Source organism: Episyrphus balteatus, chromosome X (genome assembly GCF_945859705.1).
Source record: "Episyrphus balteatus chromosome X, idEpiBalt1.1, whole genome shotgun sequence".
NCBI lineage: Eukaryota > Metazoa > Arthropoda > Insecta > Diptera > Syrphidae > Episyrphus > Episyrphus balteatus.
In genome coordinates this window covers 9,162,953-9,179,171 of record NC_079138.1, presented here as the reverse complement: position 1 = coordinate 9,179,171, position 16,219 = coordinate 9,162,953, and the positions used below count along the sequence as shown (strand labels likewise).

Below are 16,219 nucleotides of genomic sequence, written 5' to 3'. Positions count from 1 at the left end.
CTTTTGAAAAAGGTATCATTCATAACTGTAAGTGTTGCCATTGATTTTTAATATTTTTTTTTTATTTTAAGTAATTTTTAAGAAAATTAATTTTGCGACCAAATGAAGTTTTCAATTCAATTCAAAATATTTACCTCGTGATCCAGATCGGATCATTATATTTATTTGTAAAGCAATAACAAAACAAAATCCTGCTTTTGTTGTAAAGCTAATAAAAACAATGATCATCTGGATCACGAGGAAAATAAAACACAGCTAAAAATGGCACTGGCACCTGGTAGCACCCAGGCCTCTATCGAAAGATAATTTTATAAGGAAAATGTTTTTAATAGTCTCTAACTTTAGGCAAATGTAGCTAAAATTCTATATACAAAAAATCAATCTTTTTTTCTCTTTCCTTTAAATAATTATATAAAATAATTTACATCTTAAAAATTAATTATTTCTTTGATTTACAATAGACAAAAGATGGCTTCTTTACGGAAAAATAAAGTGTATAAGTAGGCTCAAGCAAACAAAATTGACACAACTTTAATTTCAGGATATTTTCACCTTGTTTCTTATACTTTTAACAACTTGTCCCTTTGCAAAGCTCTAAAAAGCAAACTAAAAGTCCGATTTTAGTAATTCTTTTTTATTTTGATTCAGATTTTATTATAGAATTCAGAAATACCATTAAAAATGTTCTTGAAAGAACTTTGAATTTTTTACTTTTTTCCGCAAAATCCCCAGTGTGCGTCGTAGTCAATCGCGTTGTGGTCGAGTTCCCAGTCCACCCCCAACTCAACAGACACACGGAATTGGGGTAACCTAATTTCGATTCGCTATTCGCTGTTTATATAACAAATAAACAAATACAAAAAATTCTTTTGGCTCTCTGGCCTTTGTTTTGGATGTGTTTTCTAGGTCAGGGATGGAGTCGGAGTGCTGTGGTGGTAAACACAAGAAAGCACTGCAATTTCATTTTTACAACACTTTTATCGTCCAGATTTACTCGACGCAGTTCTCGAATGCGTAGTTTGTTATAATTTGTGTTATCAACAAAAAAATTTAAGCAAACAAAATTTATACTAAATTGTTATTGAATATTTCTTCTTTTTTTTACGAACCTCACGATTACGAATATCATCGAATTCGATTTGCCGAAGATTTACAATTGGTTGTGTGGGTTTAGCCATTTGTTGGATTTTCTTCGGTTATTTAGCAATAAATTGATTTGTATTGATAGAGGGTGTAGCATTTTTATGAAAATATGCTTCATAAAGAATTGCTACAAAGATAAAAAGTTAAGTATTTTTGAGGAAAAAATGCGATAAAAAAATGAAAATAGTTGATAAAATAATATAATCTTCTGATAAAGAGGTTTGTTTTGACAGAGAAGTCATGGTAGCCAACATTGAGATGTAAAATAAAATGTAGCGAAGACGGGAACCATCTGGTGTTTATGGTGTGAAAATGAAGAGGGCGTATATAAAATATTTTCGATGTACACTTCGAAATGAAATTATTTGTTTATAAAAGAATTTATCACGAGAAATAAAAAAATTTATTATTAAACCTAAACTACATTCACCACTTTTTGCGAAAGTAAGAAGTGAAATTATTTTTTTCTCACTACAGATTTTCTGTAAAAAAAAGTATACAAATTGTATTTTAGACACTTTCTGCAGCTTTTGAAAATTTTCACTTTTCGTCGCCTCAATAAAATAATGTCGTATGTTACATTCGGCTCCTTTTGGGAGATTTTTTTTCTCGAAAACTGTACGGTGAATTTTTTTAAAAAATATCATGACATATATACAGAAAATATTTGTCTATTGAATTATGTTAAAATTATTTCAATATTCCAATGCAAATAATAGTCAATTTTCGCCAATATGCCGATGTCGTATGTAGCATTTTCACAGAAACTATTTGTTAGCCAAACACAGACGACAAAAATAAACAAAGTTTAATCCGACACTTGTTTACGACATACGACAAATAGATGTCAAATTCAATGCGAAAAAACACACAGAGAGGAAGGTTTTTTCTTTTAAAACAAATAACGTTAATTTATTAAATGTTTTAAAATCACATTAGGTGTGTTTTTTATTGCCACCGGTCTTAACTGGACCAAAAAAAAAAACGCCTCGGGGCTTAACCTAAAAACTTGGCAGCACTGCGTATTAAATGTTCCGAAATCAGCTGACTAGACAAATATACAGTTGTGAAGGAATTGTCAAACGTCAAACAAAAAAAAAATTACAGCAGAAACAAACTAAAAAAAAAAACAAAAGAACAAATTCCGAAGATTCAATTAATCAGCAAATAGGTATTTTATTTCCACTCGAAACAAAATTTATGTTAAAATGTTCATGAGCTTCGAAACAAACAACATGAAACCTCCAGCCGCCCTCAAACGCGAACAACATCAAAAGTCTAAACAAAAAAAAGCTAGAGGCCGATCCGGCTTTGCAGTTAGACTGAATTGATTTTCGAAAAGCTTGCACTTACAGACAATCTCTTGAAAAAGCAATAGATTCCCCTACAACTCGTGTGCGGAAAGCAAAATCGTTCAAAGTCATTCAGAAATCCTATGGAGTTAGAACAATTTTGATTTCCACAGACGAACTGTTATCAAAAGATCGCATTACAACTCACTTCCTTGCATTCGAGATTTACGCTAGGAGGAATAAAATTCTTCTAATCAGCGCCAAACATCCACAACATCATTGAAGCAAATCGTGATTCAATTTCGTGGAGGGCGCAGAGGTTTGTATCTTTGTATACAGGGTGTCCCAAAAGTTAACGTCGAAACGAAAACGGTAGATAGGGTAGGTGGTGACAGTTATCAGAAAAATAATAAAAAAAATCGCAGCCATATATTTTGGGAGTTATGGGCATTTAAAAAAAAGTCGAAAAAATGGTCACCCTGTGACGGTTTTTCATGTGCCGTGACTACAAATCTTAATTTTTCTCATTTTTTTCTTTTGTTACGGAACCTTGAATAACCCTGCTATCAAATGCATTGAAAAAAAAGTCGGATTTCTTAAGAAAAAAAATTTTATCTCGGTTATTTATGGAATAATCCCAACAATGTTGTACCATTTTGAAAAGAAAATTGAACACACCAACTTTTAAGGCAACTTGCCGAAACTTCGTAGAGCATTTTTTTTACACTACGGCTCATTGAATTAGAGTCATGTAAAATTTTTTAGTACTAGGTTGGGTAAAAACTTAATATTTTCTTTAAAACTGATGCAGCTGAGTTAAAATTTTTGAATGCATTTGATAGCAGGGTTATTCAAGGTTCCGTAACAAAAGAAAAAAATGAGAAAAATTAAGATTTGTAGTCACGGCACATGAAAAACCGTCACAGGGTGACCATTTTTGCGACTTTTTTTCAAATGCCCATAACTCCCAAAATATATGGCTGCGATTTTTTTTTATTATTTTTCTGATAACTGTCACCACCTACCCAAGGCAACTAAAGATTGGCGATCAGTAAATTGGACAACGTAGGATCTTTCTTCATTTACTATTCTTAGTAAGTTACTCAACAAATATTGCAACTGTGTATTTAACTAATTGTAGATTCTTTTCAGTTGGAATGTAAGGTGTTTGTTCGATCGGCCGATCCAATTTTCCAACTATGTGGCCAAAGCCAAAAGCCGTTTGAACACAAAACGATCAGACAAGCTTCTAAATCAAATCAAATATTTTTGAAATTTCTAATTAAATGATAATTTCACTTTTTATAAATACAAAATAACATGTCAATGCTACAAATACATCTATAGCTGCTGCAGATCAAATCAGCAACTTAAATTGATTGTTGTTTTCTTTGATTTCTTGTGGGATTACTTTGAGTTCTCTTGGTTTTCGTTTTCTCTTCTAAAACTGCTAGTATCCTTCATTGCATGGTTTGCAGTTTTCTTTGTTCCTAAAGACAAAATAAAAATAATTCTTTATTCATAGTATGTAACTAAAATATCTTATGTGGATCTAATTCTTCAAAAATTATTTTTTTTAAATTCATACTTACATTTTTTTGATCATCTTAATTAGGTAGGGTCAATGTGGGTAAATGTAAACAGGGGTAAATGAGAACATGGCTGATAACAAGCTTCAGTTAAGTCTCTTTGACGCATACATAAGTACAAATCGCGGACGCATGCATCTTTTAACTTATAGGTACGTCAAACTCAATGCTGTCAAAGGAGAATTCATTCGACGAGGTTATTTTCCGTGAAAGATAATTTTTTAAAGTGTCAAACAAGTCGTTAGTCTTTCAGAAATATTAAACATTTTTGCAGATTCAATTAAGTCAGTACAATTTGCAAATACTTTTTAGTTTCGAATTTTGATGTAGATTCTATGTGAAACAAATAAAATTTAAAATACAGGACATTTATGTCGATTTGCATGTGCTTACATTTACCCCAGAATATTTTTCATGATGGGAAAATGTAAACAACGTATTCTGGGGGTAAATATAAACATATATTTTTTGATGAAATTATTTGTTTTAATAAAAATAAAGTATTTTTAGTCAATTACTATTGCTAAAGTGCCGTGGAGTCACATTTTAAAGTAGCCAAATCCATCATCTTCAGTGGATGATGATGCAAAATCGGTCTTTGACGTAAAAACAAAAAAATATGACGTTCAGAGCTGCTCAGGATGCATATTGGGTGCCTATATAAAGAATCAAAGGAAGAATACAAAAACTTTTATTGGAATTTGAAAAAGTTTTTGTCAAATACCTTCTTGAACGTTTTTCAAGTCGTTATCCATATGATAAAGAGGAAATTCTAAATTTTAAATCAGTGTTCACATTTACCCCCAATTTGTAAAAAAACACAAACATGGTGGGGTTTTTGTAAACATGCCATATCTGACAGTAATTTCAACAATTTGGGAAATATTTGTTTATGTTTATAAAGAAGAATTGCCATCATTTCATATTTGCATTTGAAGATACCTGTGAAGTTGTTCCGTGAAAACATATTAAAATCTAAAGTCAAAAGAACAAAAAGACATGAAATTGTTTACATTTACCCACATTGACCCTATATGTACCTTGTGACAAATGATAGAATTATGAAGTTGATTTGGAATTCCAACATGGCCATTCGGCAATACAGGCAGCCATTAGGTACTTTCTTTTCACATTTTGGATGTGGTAATTGTTTGATCTTATACTAAAAAGTAGAGATTTAAAATATATGTAAGAAAATTGGTAACACAACCCAAATTTACGCACATTATCAAACTTGTATTCAAAAATATTACTAGAGTTATTTTTGAAAGGAAAAGAGCAGCATGACAACAAGCTGAATATAAAATGGACAAAATCACCTTTGTGGAATTTTAGCTTATTTTAATGACAACATCCAAAATGAAATCTAAAAGGTAAGCAAATAAAATTTCAATTTTTTATTCAATAAAAAAAAAAGAATCAACCTGCAATTTTCTATTCCAGTTGCTACAGCTCTCCGTTCTCTACTTCAATGAAGGTACTGCAATACAATTACTTCCAAATTGACTATTGACATTAACCTGAGATTGCAGTGATAAAGTTCATTTGTGTTTCTTACAAGAGCGCAATTTTCCTCAAACATTATCTCAGGATAGGCATAGACCATCACAGCAGTAGGAAATTTTAACTTTTAGTTTTTTTTTACAAAGAAATAAGGTAATGTTATCAAGAGAAATATAAATTAATAAATCTGAAAAGTAGAATAAACCTTTTGGATTCATGTCTGAGAACTTTCCGCGCGCTTTTAATTTCTTATCATTTGGCTTGCTGTTGGGTTTATGCTGCTGAGGATTGGAACTTGGAAGGACCGTCTGCGCCAGCTTGGAGACTAATAGGTATTCCTGGTTGTGGACTGCGGGGATAACCATAACCTGGATATGCTTCCTGGCTTACTAAGTCCATTGAGCGCTGTACACAGCTACATAATCTGTTGTCTTGGCAATCGCCAAGCAATGTATGATGAATTTAAAAAAAATAGAGTACTGAATAAATTTAGAATGGGTAAGATTGATGTAATAGGCAAGGCATACCTGATTGAATTTGAACATTTACAAAGACGAATAAATTATAAGTTTAAGGGAATACATAGATGAAATTGTGCGATTAACTTCAGGTAATTAGTTTTTGAAGATTTTGTTTTCAGTTTAAAAAAATTTAATTGTTTTTTTTTAGTTGTTTTTTTTTTTTTTTTTAATTTTATTTTGTCATTTCAAACGTCAGTTTTGAAGTTTCTAAACAAATTCTAAACAATTTATGGTTTGGTAGCACAGATTTAAAACTCTTCAAAAAGTTAAGCCCAAAGAATTCTACGGGCTAAACAACTAAGTCCAAGGGGCTAAAGTGTTGTTGTATTTAACATGTAAATTGCTTAGCCCAGACTGCGTTTTTTTTGACCAGTTAAGACCGGTGGTAATAAAAAACACACCTATTGACTCTTATGTCGTTTTCCAAAATTATGGGAGTGAATCACTCCTTTTCCGTGCAATTTTGGAATTTGTTCACGAAGAATTTGACAAGTGGAGTGATTTGAAGTTTGCTTTGCATGTGTTTGTAATACGAAATAATGAATAAAATAATAACACGATAGGGGTATTCACGATCCGATGCAAATGGTCTAGTATCATTGCAAAAGTGTAAAATCTTACAACACTACAACAACAAAATATATGGATTGAAATTTTACAATGGTCTTGCTCTTATGCTATACCCTAACCCTATTGCAAAATAAAAATACAATGGAGTAAAAATATTTTTGACAGATGGCAACCACCCAACAATTTGACAAGCAGTCCATGAAGCCAAATGTAGAAGTATTGGTAATCACTCCGTCACTCCTTCAAAATTTTGGGAGTTAATAATTCACTCCAAAAATTCACTCCTTTTTCAATTTTGGAATTTGTCTGCCGGACATATAGCTAGGAGTGTCACTCCTTTAATTTTGGAAAACGATATTAGTAATAACCTGAGTTTAGCAAAACTCAATGGTAATAAAACATACATCTTACTTCTTAACTTAGAATTGGTTTAGAAGCAGTTCACCTATACTATAAAATGATAGAGCTTTTTTAATTTCGAAGTGAGATGTATGTTTTATTTTTTGTTAAATTCGAGGTTTCGTTAAATTCGGGTATATTACTATGGGTTATTGGCTTCACAGCAAAATTCTTTCTTAAAGAGAAACTCACATAAATAGAAAAAAAAATAATAGCTACATTATTTTTAAAGCAATTTTAGAATTAATGAGATCACAGTTTACTAAAATTAAGTTACTGTTCAAGTTGAATTTAAATGAATACAGTTTTATGATAGCACGATAAAAGCTTCATAAGAATTTTGTAGGGCCATATTTTCACTAGCCCTGTTCAATTGGAGGTGGTAGTCTACTAATAGTAGATGTTTTGGTTAATCTAGTACTATCATCTGCTCATGCTCCTCTTCCCGAGTAGATACGATTTGTATTGAATTCGTTGAAAGTGCGTTCCATTGAAAATCGCTTGTAAACTACTAGTAGTACTTTGCCACCTCCCAAAGGAACAGGGCTATTGTCACTGGATTCGGAAGATTGGAGAAGAACCTATAGGATCGGCATCAAGGGATTCATCTTCCAATATTTCGTTATGTAAATAATAAAATCATAAAACAACTATTTTATGCATAAAATAGAGCATAAAGCTCCTCGGATAAACCTGGCGCAGATAGACTCGTCCGACCTGCTCGACTCTCGACATCTCGATTGCAACTGAAATTACACTCGTCAGTGTATTTCCTTATGTGACATACGACAAACGTTTACTGAAATTTCAGTAAAATATTGTTGTATGCTTAGCAAAAACAGCACATACGACAATTGAAAAAATTGTAGTATGTGATAATTTTTGTCGTATGTGCACCTACGACAAAAAGCTACTGAAAATGGTAGTAAACATACACATACGACAAAATGCATAGCGATTATCTTGGAAACGGATACGGATATCGAAAAACAGATTTCACAGATTGAAAGAGAAAAAATCAATTAGCAAAACTGCATTCAAATCTCAAAACCTCAATTTTGCACATACGACAATATTTTATTGAGGCGACTTTTTCAATTTTTGACCCTATGTAGTTAAAGGCCCCAACCCATAGAATCCGTTGCGTCCGTTCCGTCAATCCATCCGTTGAAGTTGAAGTTTGGGACAGAAATTAGTGACCCATAGAATATACGTATACGACGGATTGCTTTTTGACAGCTCACTTCAAATTCCGAGGTGTGTTCGATATTTTATCGCTGAATGTGCACTAAGGAAGTTCTGATGCAAGAAATTTTTAACTATTATTGTTGTTCTTTTTTTTTAATGAAATAAAATGCGTGACTAGATTTCATGTAGGTACTTGCTCTAACAGTTAAAAACAGTTTTTAATAACAGATTATCATTTGTAGATATGACTTTGGCATAATAAAATTGAACTCTACAACAGAATTTTAGTATTTAATTGATATAATTTATTAGATATATCATTAAATGTTACTTTTATTACATTTTCTTCACAAATAAACAATTAAAGTTCACAATTCATAAAATCGGAGAAGAAAAGAACATCACAGTTCTTAGTTCTGAAATTCCCCGGTGTGCACTCTAAAACAGAAAATTGAACAGATCTATTGTTGACAACCAATGTCAAAGCATACGACGGATGAAAAAGTAGAAAGTTGCCACGGAGAAAAATGAATCTAGTATTTTATACTCCAAATGACTAGTAAGGAAATTAAAGTAAAAAGCCCTAGATTTTAAGTAAAATTTACCTTACGTATTGAACATTTCTTGGCTCCGTAAAGTAATTTTTACAAGACAATTATGGTGAACAAAATAAAGTAGTATGTACCTTACGAGTAGCAAAATTTTCTTTACGTAGAGTAAAATAAACCGTCATCCAAAAACGTGTATGACTCTTTTCACTTTAAGATTCTAGTAAAACATATTTTACAAATTTAACTATTCTATGAATAAGTTTTACCTTACACTAAGGTCCTAATACTACCTAATTTTAGGAATTTGTCCCCCATATCTTAATTGCTGATGTCATTGAAAAGTCTGCCATTTTGTTTTCCATTTGTTTTGGATATTTTTTTTTTTTGTCAAAGCTTTTAGGTGTCCGGGTGCGGAATAACTAAAATAAAAAAATAAAACGTAAAAATTTCTTATCAAATTTGTGTTTTTCTTTTGGAAGTGAAATGTTTTCATTACTTTTTGTGTTCTTTTATGCGTTATTACCTATTGGCTTCGTAATTACGGATAGCAAATTTTTTTCTTGTGTTAGAATAATATAGGAGTATCCATATGCATTAACATCATTCAATCTAATTAATTCATGAAGAATTAGGAAAAAAATTGGATCAAATAAAGTCAATTCCATTTTTATTGATGATATTTTCCTAAATAAAATTGTTTGTTTGCACCTTACAAAAATTATAAAAAACTAGGTAATTTATGTAATTATTGAAAAACATAACAGGGTCATACGTTACGTACTTCTAAATAGCTTTGAGGATTAAGTACGTGTTACCTAGTTATGCTTTTCAATAATTACAAAAATTACCTTTTTTATTTTAATTTTTGTAAGATAAATGCATACAATTTTATTTAGAAAAATGTCATCAATAACAATGAAATTGACTTTATTTGATTCAATCTGTTACTAAATTATATACCTTCCATAGAGAAGTTTAATTTACTTTAAAAATCAGTATTTTCAGCCTTATAGTAAGGTAAAATATGTACCTAACTTTCTAGTAATTTCTATCAGAAATTCATACAAAAAAAGGCTTTACTGTAAAGTTAATCATAAGCTATAAATTTACTAGAAAATTAAGGTAAATTCCATTTTATTGAGGAGTCATCCCTATTTAAACTCTACATTAAAGTTAAATTTACCAGAAATAAGGTTGTTCATACCTTATTTTTTCTCCGTGATACCTGAGTGGTCGCGAGGGCGCTTAGATCGAATTCAATAATGGGAGTAAGGAGATGAGATATACATTTCTGTTTGAAATTTGACATAAAGTCTGTTCAGCGAGGATTTTTCTAGATCAGAACAGGACAGGACAGCACAGTTTCGTGAGAAACGTCAGATCAAGTTAGAACAGTCATTTAAACGTCAGTTTTCAAAATAAAAAAAAAAAAAACAAATTGTAAATTATATGAATTTTTTGCTTATCGGTTCTCGTTAGTTTTATTTATTTTTTGAGTTTTTACTGCGAAAAATATAATTAAAATTTGTTTTTAGTTAGAAAAACCACGAGCACCCGAGAAATATTCGCACAATTAAATCAAAACAAAAAGAAAAAAATGACAGCTTTGCTTTTGACATTTCTCACGAGTCTGTTCTAACCTGATCTTACTCAAAACCAAGAACAGAAAATCCTGTTCTAAACTGTTCTAGTTTTGTCAATGAACAGGAAACTAGAACAGCTCAGCACAGAAAAAATCTCAATGAACAGCAAAAAGCTGTACTTTTCTGCCTAGAACAGTCCAGCACAGCGTCAGTGAACAGACTTATAGTTTTTAGTTCGTTCGCTAGCTTACTATTTTGGTGGCGCTGTTTTTTTCATGATAGTACTATAGATTTTATATACAAAGGACACGTCAACATGACAAAAATTATCTCCTGTGGAGGCGGCCCGTAATGTATCTTTTGTCTATTATGCTTTTAAATTAAAGAGAATGGGTTATCACTGTCTGCCGGACAGACATGTCGTTCAATTGACTAACATGTCCGTCCGACCACCAAAAAATCAAAATTTTTTGAAAACCATCCGGCAAACCGGACAAGCAGTCGGATGGGTGTTCAGAAAGGCATCAGACCAAATGGTGGCTGGTCTGTCCGGTAAGTTGGTCAATGTGAACCCCCCTAATACAAAAGTGTTTCTTACTTCATAATAAGTCTGTTCATTGACGCTGTGCTGGACTGTTCTAGGCAGAAAAGTACAGCTTTTTGCTGTTCATTGAGTTTTTTTCTGTGCTGAACTGTTCTAGTTTGCCGTTCATTGACAAATCTAGAACAGTTTAGAACAGGTCGAGTGCTCGTGGTTTTTATAACTAAAAACAATTTTTAATTATATTTTTCGCAGTAAAAATACAAAAAAATAGAAAAATAAACGAGATACAATAAACAAAAATTCGTATAATTTACAATTCGTTTGTTTTTTTTTTTATTTTGACAACTGACGTTTAAATGACTGTTCTAACTTGTTCTGACGTTTCTCACGAAACTGTGCTGTGCTGTCCTGTTCTGATCTGATCTAGAAAAATCCTCGTTGAACATACTTAATATGTTTATGTACATTAGGGGGTTCACATTGACCAACTTACCGGACAGACCAGTCGCCATTTGGTCTGATCTGATGGCCAGGGTTTGGACTTCAGTTTCAAAATTTCGAAGCAAATTTGAAAAAAAATTGAAGTAGATCCCAAATTTCGGAAGTAGATTTCAAAATTAAACTTTCAGAACATTTATTTACAAAAATTTATTCTAAAAAAATTATTTTTCAACAAAATTATTTTTCTTTACTATTTTTTATTATGATCTTTTCCAAAAAACCTTTCTCATCTAGTGGTTGTAATAGCCTTTTCACACCAAACCCAAAAACGCGGTTTATGGCAAAAAGTTTTCAAAAACCTGAAAAGCGTTCACACCACAAGTTTACATAATCAGAGAGAGATAGCGAGCGAGATAGACGTGTTTTTGAATCTGTCCGGAAAAACTTTTAAATTCGATAAATAAAAATTCGCAAAAATTATGGAAGAAAACTGTAAGAAGTGCGGCGACAAATTCACGGGAAAAACAAAAATGAAAGTAAAATGTAGTGGATTTTGTGAAGCTTTATTTCATGACAAGTGTACTGGCTTGCCTGAATATGATTTAAATGCTGTAAGATCACATAAAAATATTGCTTTTATCTGTGACGACTGCTTAGATAAAAAAAGTGCAATCCAAAAATCACTTGAAGATATTTTACAGTCAGTAAATGCAAATAAAGAGAGTGCCGTGAAACAAGAAAAATTGGTAAACGAAATAATTGAAAAGTTAAATACACTAAATAGTGGTGAATGTCAACAACAAAGTGAAGAGAAAACGGGAACATATGCAAGTCAATTGCAAAAATGTCCACCCGTTATTGTTAAACCTAAAGAAAAGCAAAGTGGTAAAAAAACAAAGGAAGATTTGAAAAGTCATGTTGACCCTTCTAACTTAATAATTAGTAATATAGCTGCAAGAAACAATGGTGTAGTTGAAATCATGTGTGATAGTGAGGGAGAAAGAGACAAAGTAAAATTAGCTGTTGAAAAAGAACTTGGTAATACATATGATGTTAAAGTACCAATACTAAAAAAACCCAAATTATTTATTACCGGTCTGAGTGATGAAATGAGTGAAGAAGAAGTTGAGAAAAGGCTTAAAGCACAAAACAAAACATTGAGTGAAGGTGAAATCAAATGCGTCAAAGTGATGAAAGTAAATAAAAAGAAGAATGGCAAATACATTGAATATTGCAACGCAGTGGTGGAATTGGATTCTAAAAGCTTCCAAGAAGCCATGGGCGTAGGGAAAGTAAACATTGGTTGGGATCGGTGCAACATTTATGAAGATTTAAAAGTAAAAAGATGCTTTAATTGTTTAGGTTTCAATCATGAATCAAAAGAATGTACAAATAAATCGGTTTGTAGAAAGTGCAGTGGTGAGCATGACTCTCGAAATTGTGTAGAATCAGAAAAACTTGAATGCGTGAATTGCAAGTTGGCAAATGATAGATTAAATTTGAATCTAGACGTTACCCACAAAACTTTAGACTATAATTGTCCAGTTTACTTAAAAAAGCTCGAGGCGAAGAGGAGTCGTACCTTTTATTAGCAATTAAAAGAACAATCTCCCGAAAATTCAATTTCATTTTTTAATGGGTTATTTTTGAATGTACAAGGGTTAACGGGAAATTTTACATTAATTGAGGATATTGTTGCTAAAAACAACCTTGACTTTATCTTAGTAACTGAAACACATCTGACTGATAGTATAGCCAGTTGTGAAGTTTGTTTAACTGGTTATAGAAGATATGACTGCATGTCAAGTTCGCGGTACACTGGTGGTGTTTCAATATACGTTAAAGAAGGACTTAAATCAACATATAAAACCTCATTAGTGATAGACAAAAAAATCTGGATTATATCAGTTACTATAGCGTATGGAAGTGAAGTGTGGAATATGATTTTAATTTACAGATCTGAAACTCTCAGTGTTATTCAATTTTTTGATGTTCTTAATGAATGGATTCCCAAAAACATAAATGAAAATGAATATTTTGTAATAGCTGGTGATTTTAACATAGATTACTTTAACATAAATAATTATGAATTGAATCATGTAAAGCAATTTGAATATCTTATTGGTCTTCAACAAATAGTTAAAGAACCAACCAGGATAACACAGCATTCAAAAACACTTATTGATTATGTGATGACTGACTTTACCCTTAGAGCAGATGTTAAAGTGCGAAATGATTGGAAAATGTCTGATCATGAATCTTTGTTCATTAAAATTTATACAAGACTGTCAGTTCCTTGCAAACCAAACACAATAAAGTATGTGAAATATGAAAAAAATAAATTTATAAATGAATTCAAAAACTGTTTTAATGAAAATGCGGAGGATAATTTAAATGACTATTCAGTGAAATTTGAGGCAGCAATAAAGAATTCTTTATTAAAATTAACTAAAAATATAATAGTAGATAAAAAGTGTGCGGAGTGGTATGATGATGAATTGATGATTTATAGATCCGAAAAAATTCGTTTACATGATAGGGCAGTTTTCACTAACCTTTTGGAAGATTGGAATATTTATAAAATCTCGAGAAATTCTTATAAAAATATGTGTGTTCAGGCAAAGAAAAAATACATCGAATCCAAAATAAATGAAAAGGCTGGCGATCAAAAGGGTATGTGGAAAGTATTAAAAAGTCAAATATTCAAAGATCAAAAAAGTACATTTAACAATTTGGAAATAAATGGGACTATTTTGAAAAGTAATATCGATATTGCGAATGGTTTAAATAATTTTTTTATTGAAAGTGTTTTAGAAATAAACAGTAATATTCCAAGTGTTCAGTACACTGACAATTTTGCCTTGTATGATGATGCATTTAAGTTTGAGCAAATTGATGATCAAATACTTGAAGCGACGGTGAAATCAGTAAACGCAAAAAATGATAGCTATGGTTTAAACTGTAAAATGATCCTCGAATGCAAAGAAATCATTTTTCCTCCACTCCTAAAAATAATAAACTCATCGCTAAATGAAGGGTCGTTTCCTGAAAGTTGGAAAGTTGCTGACATTGTGCCGGTAGACAAAGTTAAAAACGCTAATAGTCCTGAAGATTGGAGGCCAATAAATATGTTACCTACATATGAAAAAATACTGGAAGTCATAGTCTGTAAACAACTTACATCTTTTATTGAAGAAAGGACAATAATATGCGTTGAACAGTCCGGTTTTAGACGAGCCCATTCGTGTGAAACGTCTATTAGTTTCGTTATAAATGAGTGGAAAAAGGAAATGGAAAAGGGTAATACAACTTTGGCTGTTTTCTTAGATTTCAAACGAGCGTTCGAAACAATAGACCGAGAAATATTAATTAAAAAGCTTTATAAATATGGAATACGGGATAACGAGCTAAACTGGTTCAAGAGCTACTTGTCAGGCAGGATGCAAAGAGTAAAAGTAAATGGCACTTATTCCAGCTCCAAGCTGATCCCCATTGGTGTCCCACAAGGATCAGTTCTGGGTGTTTTGCTCTTTTTGCTGTACATAAACGATATTGGAAACTCCTTGACAAGTTGTAAAATATGTTTATTTGCTGATGATACCTTAATATACACAAGTGGTAAAAATAGTGACGAATGTGAAATTATTCTTCAACAAGAACTTAATGCAATTTATAATTGGCTGTGTATAAACAAACTAATGGTGAATATTCGAAAGACAAAATGCATGTGCATAAATGGTAATTCAGGAGTGAACATTCAAATAAACAATGAAATCATTGAGTGTGTAAATGAAATGAAATATTTAGGTGTGTATATTGACAATAAATTAAAATTTGACTTTCATACTTCGAAATTGTGTTCAAAAATCTCACAAAAAATTGGATTCCTTTCAAGGATAAGAAAATATATATCAAAAAACTGTGCCGTAACCATATATAACACTACTATATTTCCTCATTTCAATTATTGCTCTTCCATCATATATATGTCTTCCATTCAAAACCAGAATAAATTACAAGTGCTTCAAAACCGAGCGATGAGAGTTGTTTTAAAGTGTGATAGATTAACTGCAATAGTAGATATGTTACAATCCCTAAAGTGGCTAAATGTTACTCAGCGACTAAAATTTAACGTTTTAATTATGATTTTTAAAATAAAATTAAATCTTTATCCAGTCTATTTACAGAATAATGTACAATATGTTACTAATGACAGGTACGCCCTTCGGAACATTGGTGATTTTCGACTACCGCTCTATAGAAGAAGTCATACTCAAAACAACATTTTTTACAAAGGCCTGCAACTTTTTAATCTTCTTCCTAATGAAATAAAAAATTTGAGTAATTTAAATGTCATAAAAACACGTCTAAAATTAATATTATATAATAATTTGTTATAATTTTATTGTAAATTATTTTTTAAGAGTTTCATTGAAACTAATAAATTCAATTAAAAAAAAAAAAAAACAGGTTTTTGTTTGACGTTTATAATGTTTTGACATCCAAATGTCAAGTTTTCAGTGGGATTTATTTATTTTTGTTGTAACAACTTGAGTAACAGCTTGAGCTCACAAAATTGATCAAATAAAATAAACTCTGACAATTTAAATACAATTTTATTTATTTGGTCGTTAAATTATGTAGTTTCATTTTAATATAGAGAGAATAATAAATTGGCCGCCTCTCAAATTCTTTAGACAAAGTTCCAACAGGAACTCCTCATCTTTGGTCCCCCACATCATTTTGTTTTTTGTTTTTTTTTTTTGCTATGCCATTTTCTGTAATTAATGAAAGAAATAAAAAAACGAATTTGATTTATATTATCAAAAAAAATTAACAAACCGCATTTGTAAAACAACTAGTTATCTTTGCCTGTCAGTTCTTTTTTTTTGTCT

The 16,219-nt window shown here is 31.2% G+C and overlaps 1 protein-coding gene across 5 annotated transcripts in view; it reads right to left on the bottom strand.

The window, feature by feature from the left end:
• LOC129920727 (uncharacterized) overlaps positions 1-1,381 on the bottom strand; it is a 61,359-nt gene extending 59,978 nt beyond the window's left edge. For all 5 annotated transcript variants that reach the window (XR_008773298.1, XR_008773300.1, XR_008773299.1 and 2 more), the window contains exon 1: positions 1,110-1,381. Coding sequence is in view for 2 of the 5 variants with exons in the window: in XM_056002288.1 (XP_055858263.1) it covers positions 1,110-1,178 (69 nt within the window). In the remaining 3 variants the exon portion in view is untranslated. The remainder of the gene's footprint in view (positions 1-1,109) is intronic.
• Between the last annotated feature and the right edge of the window lie 14,838 nt (positions 1,382-16,219).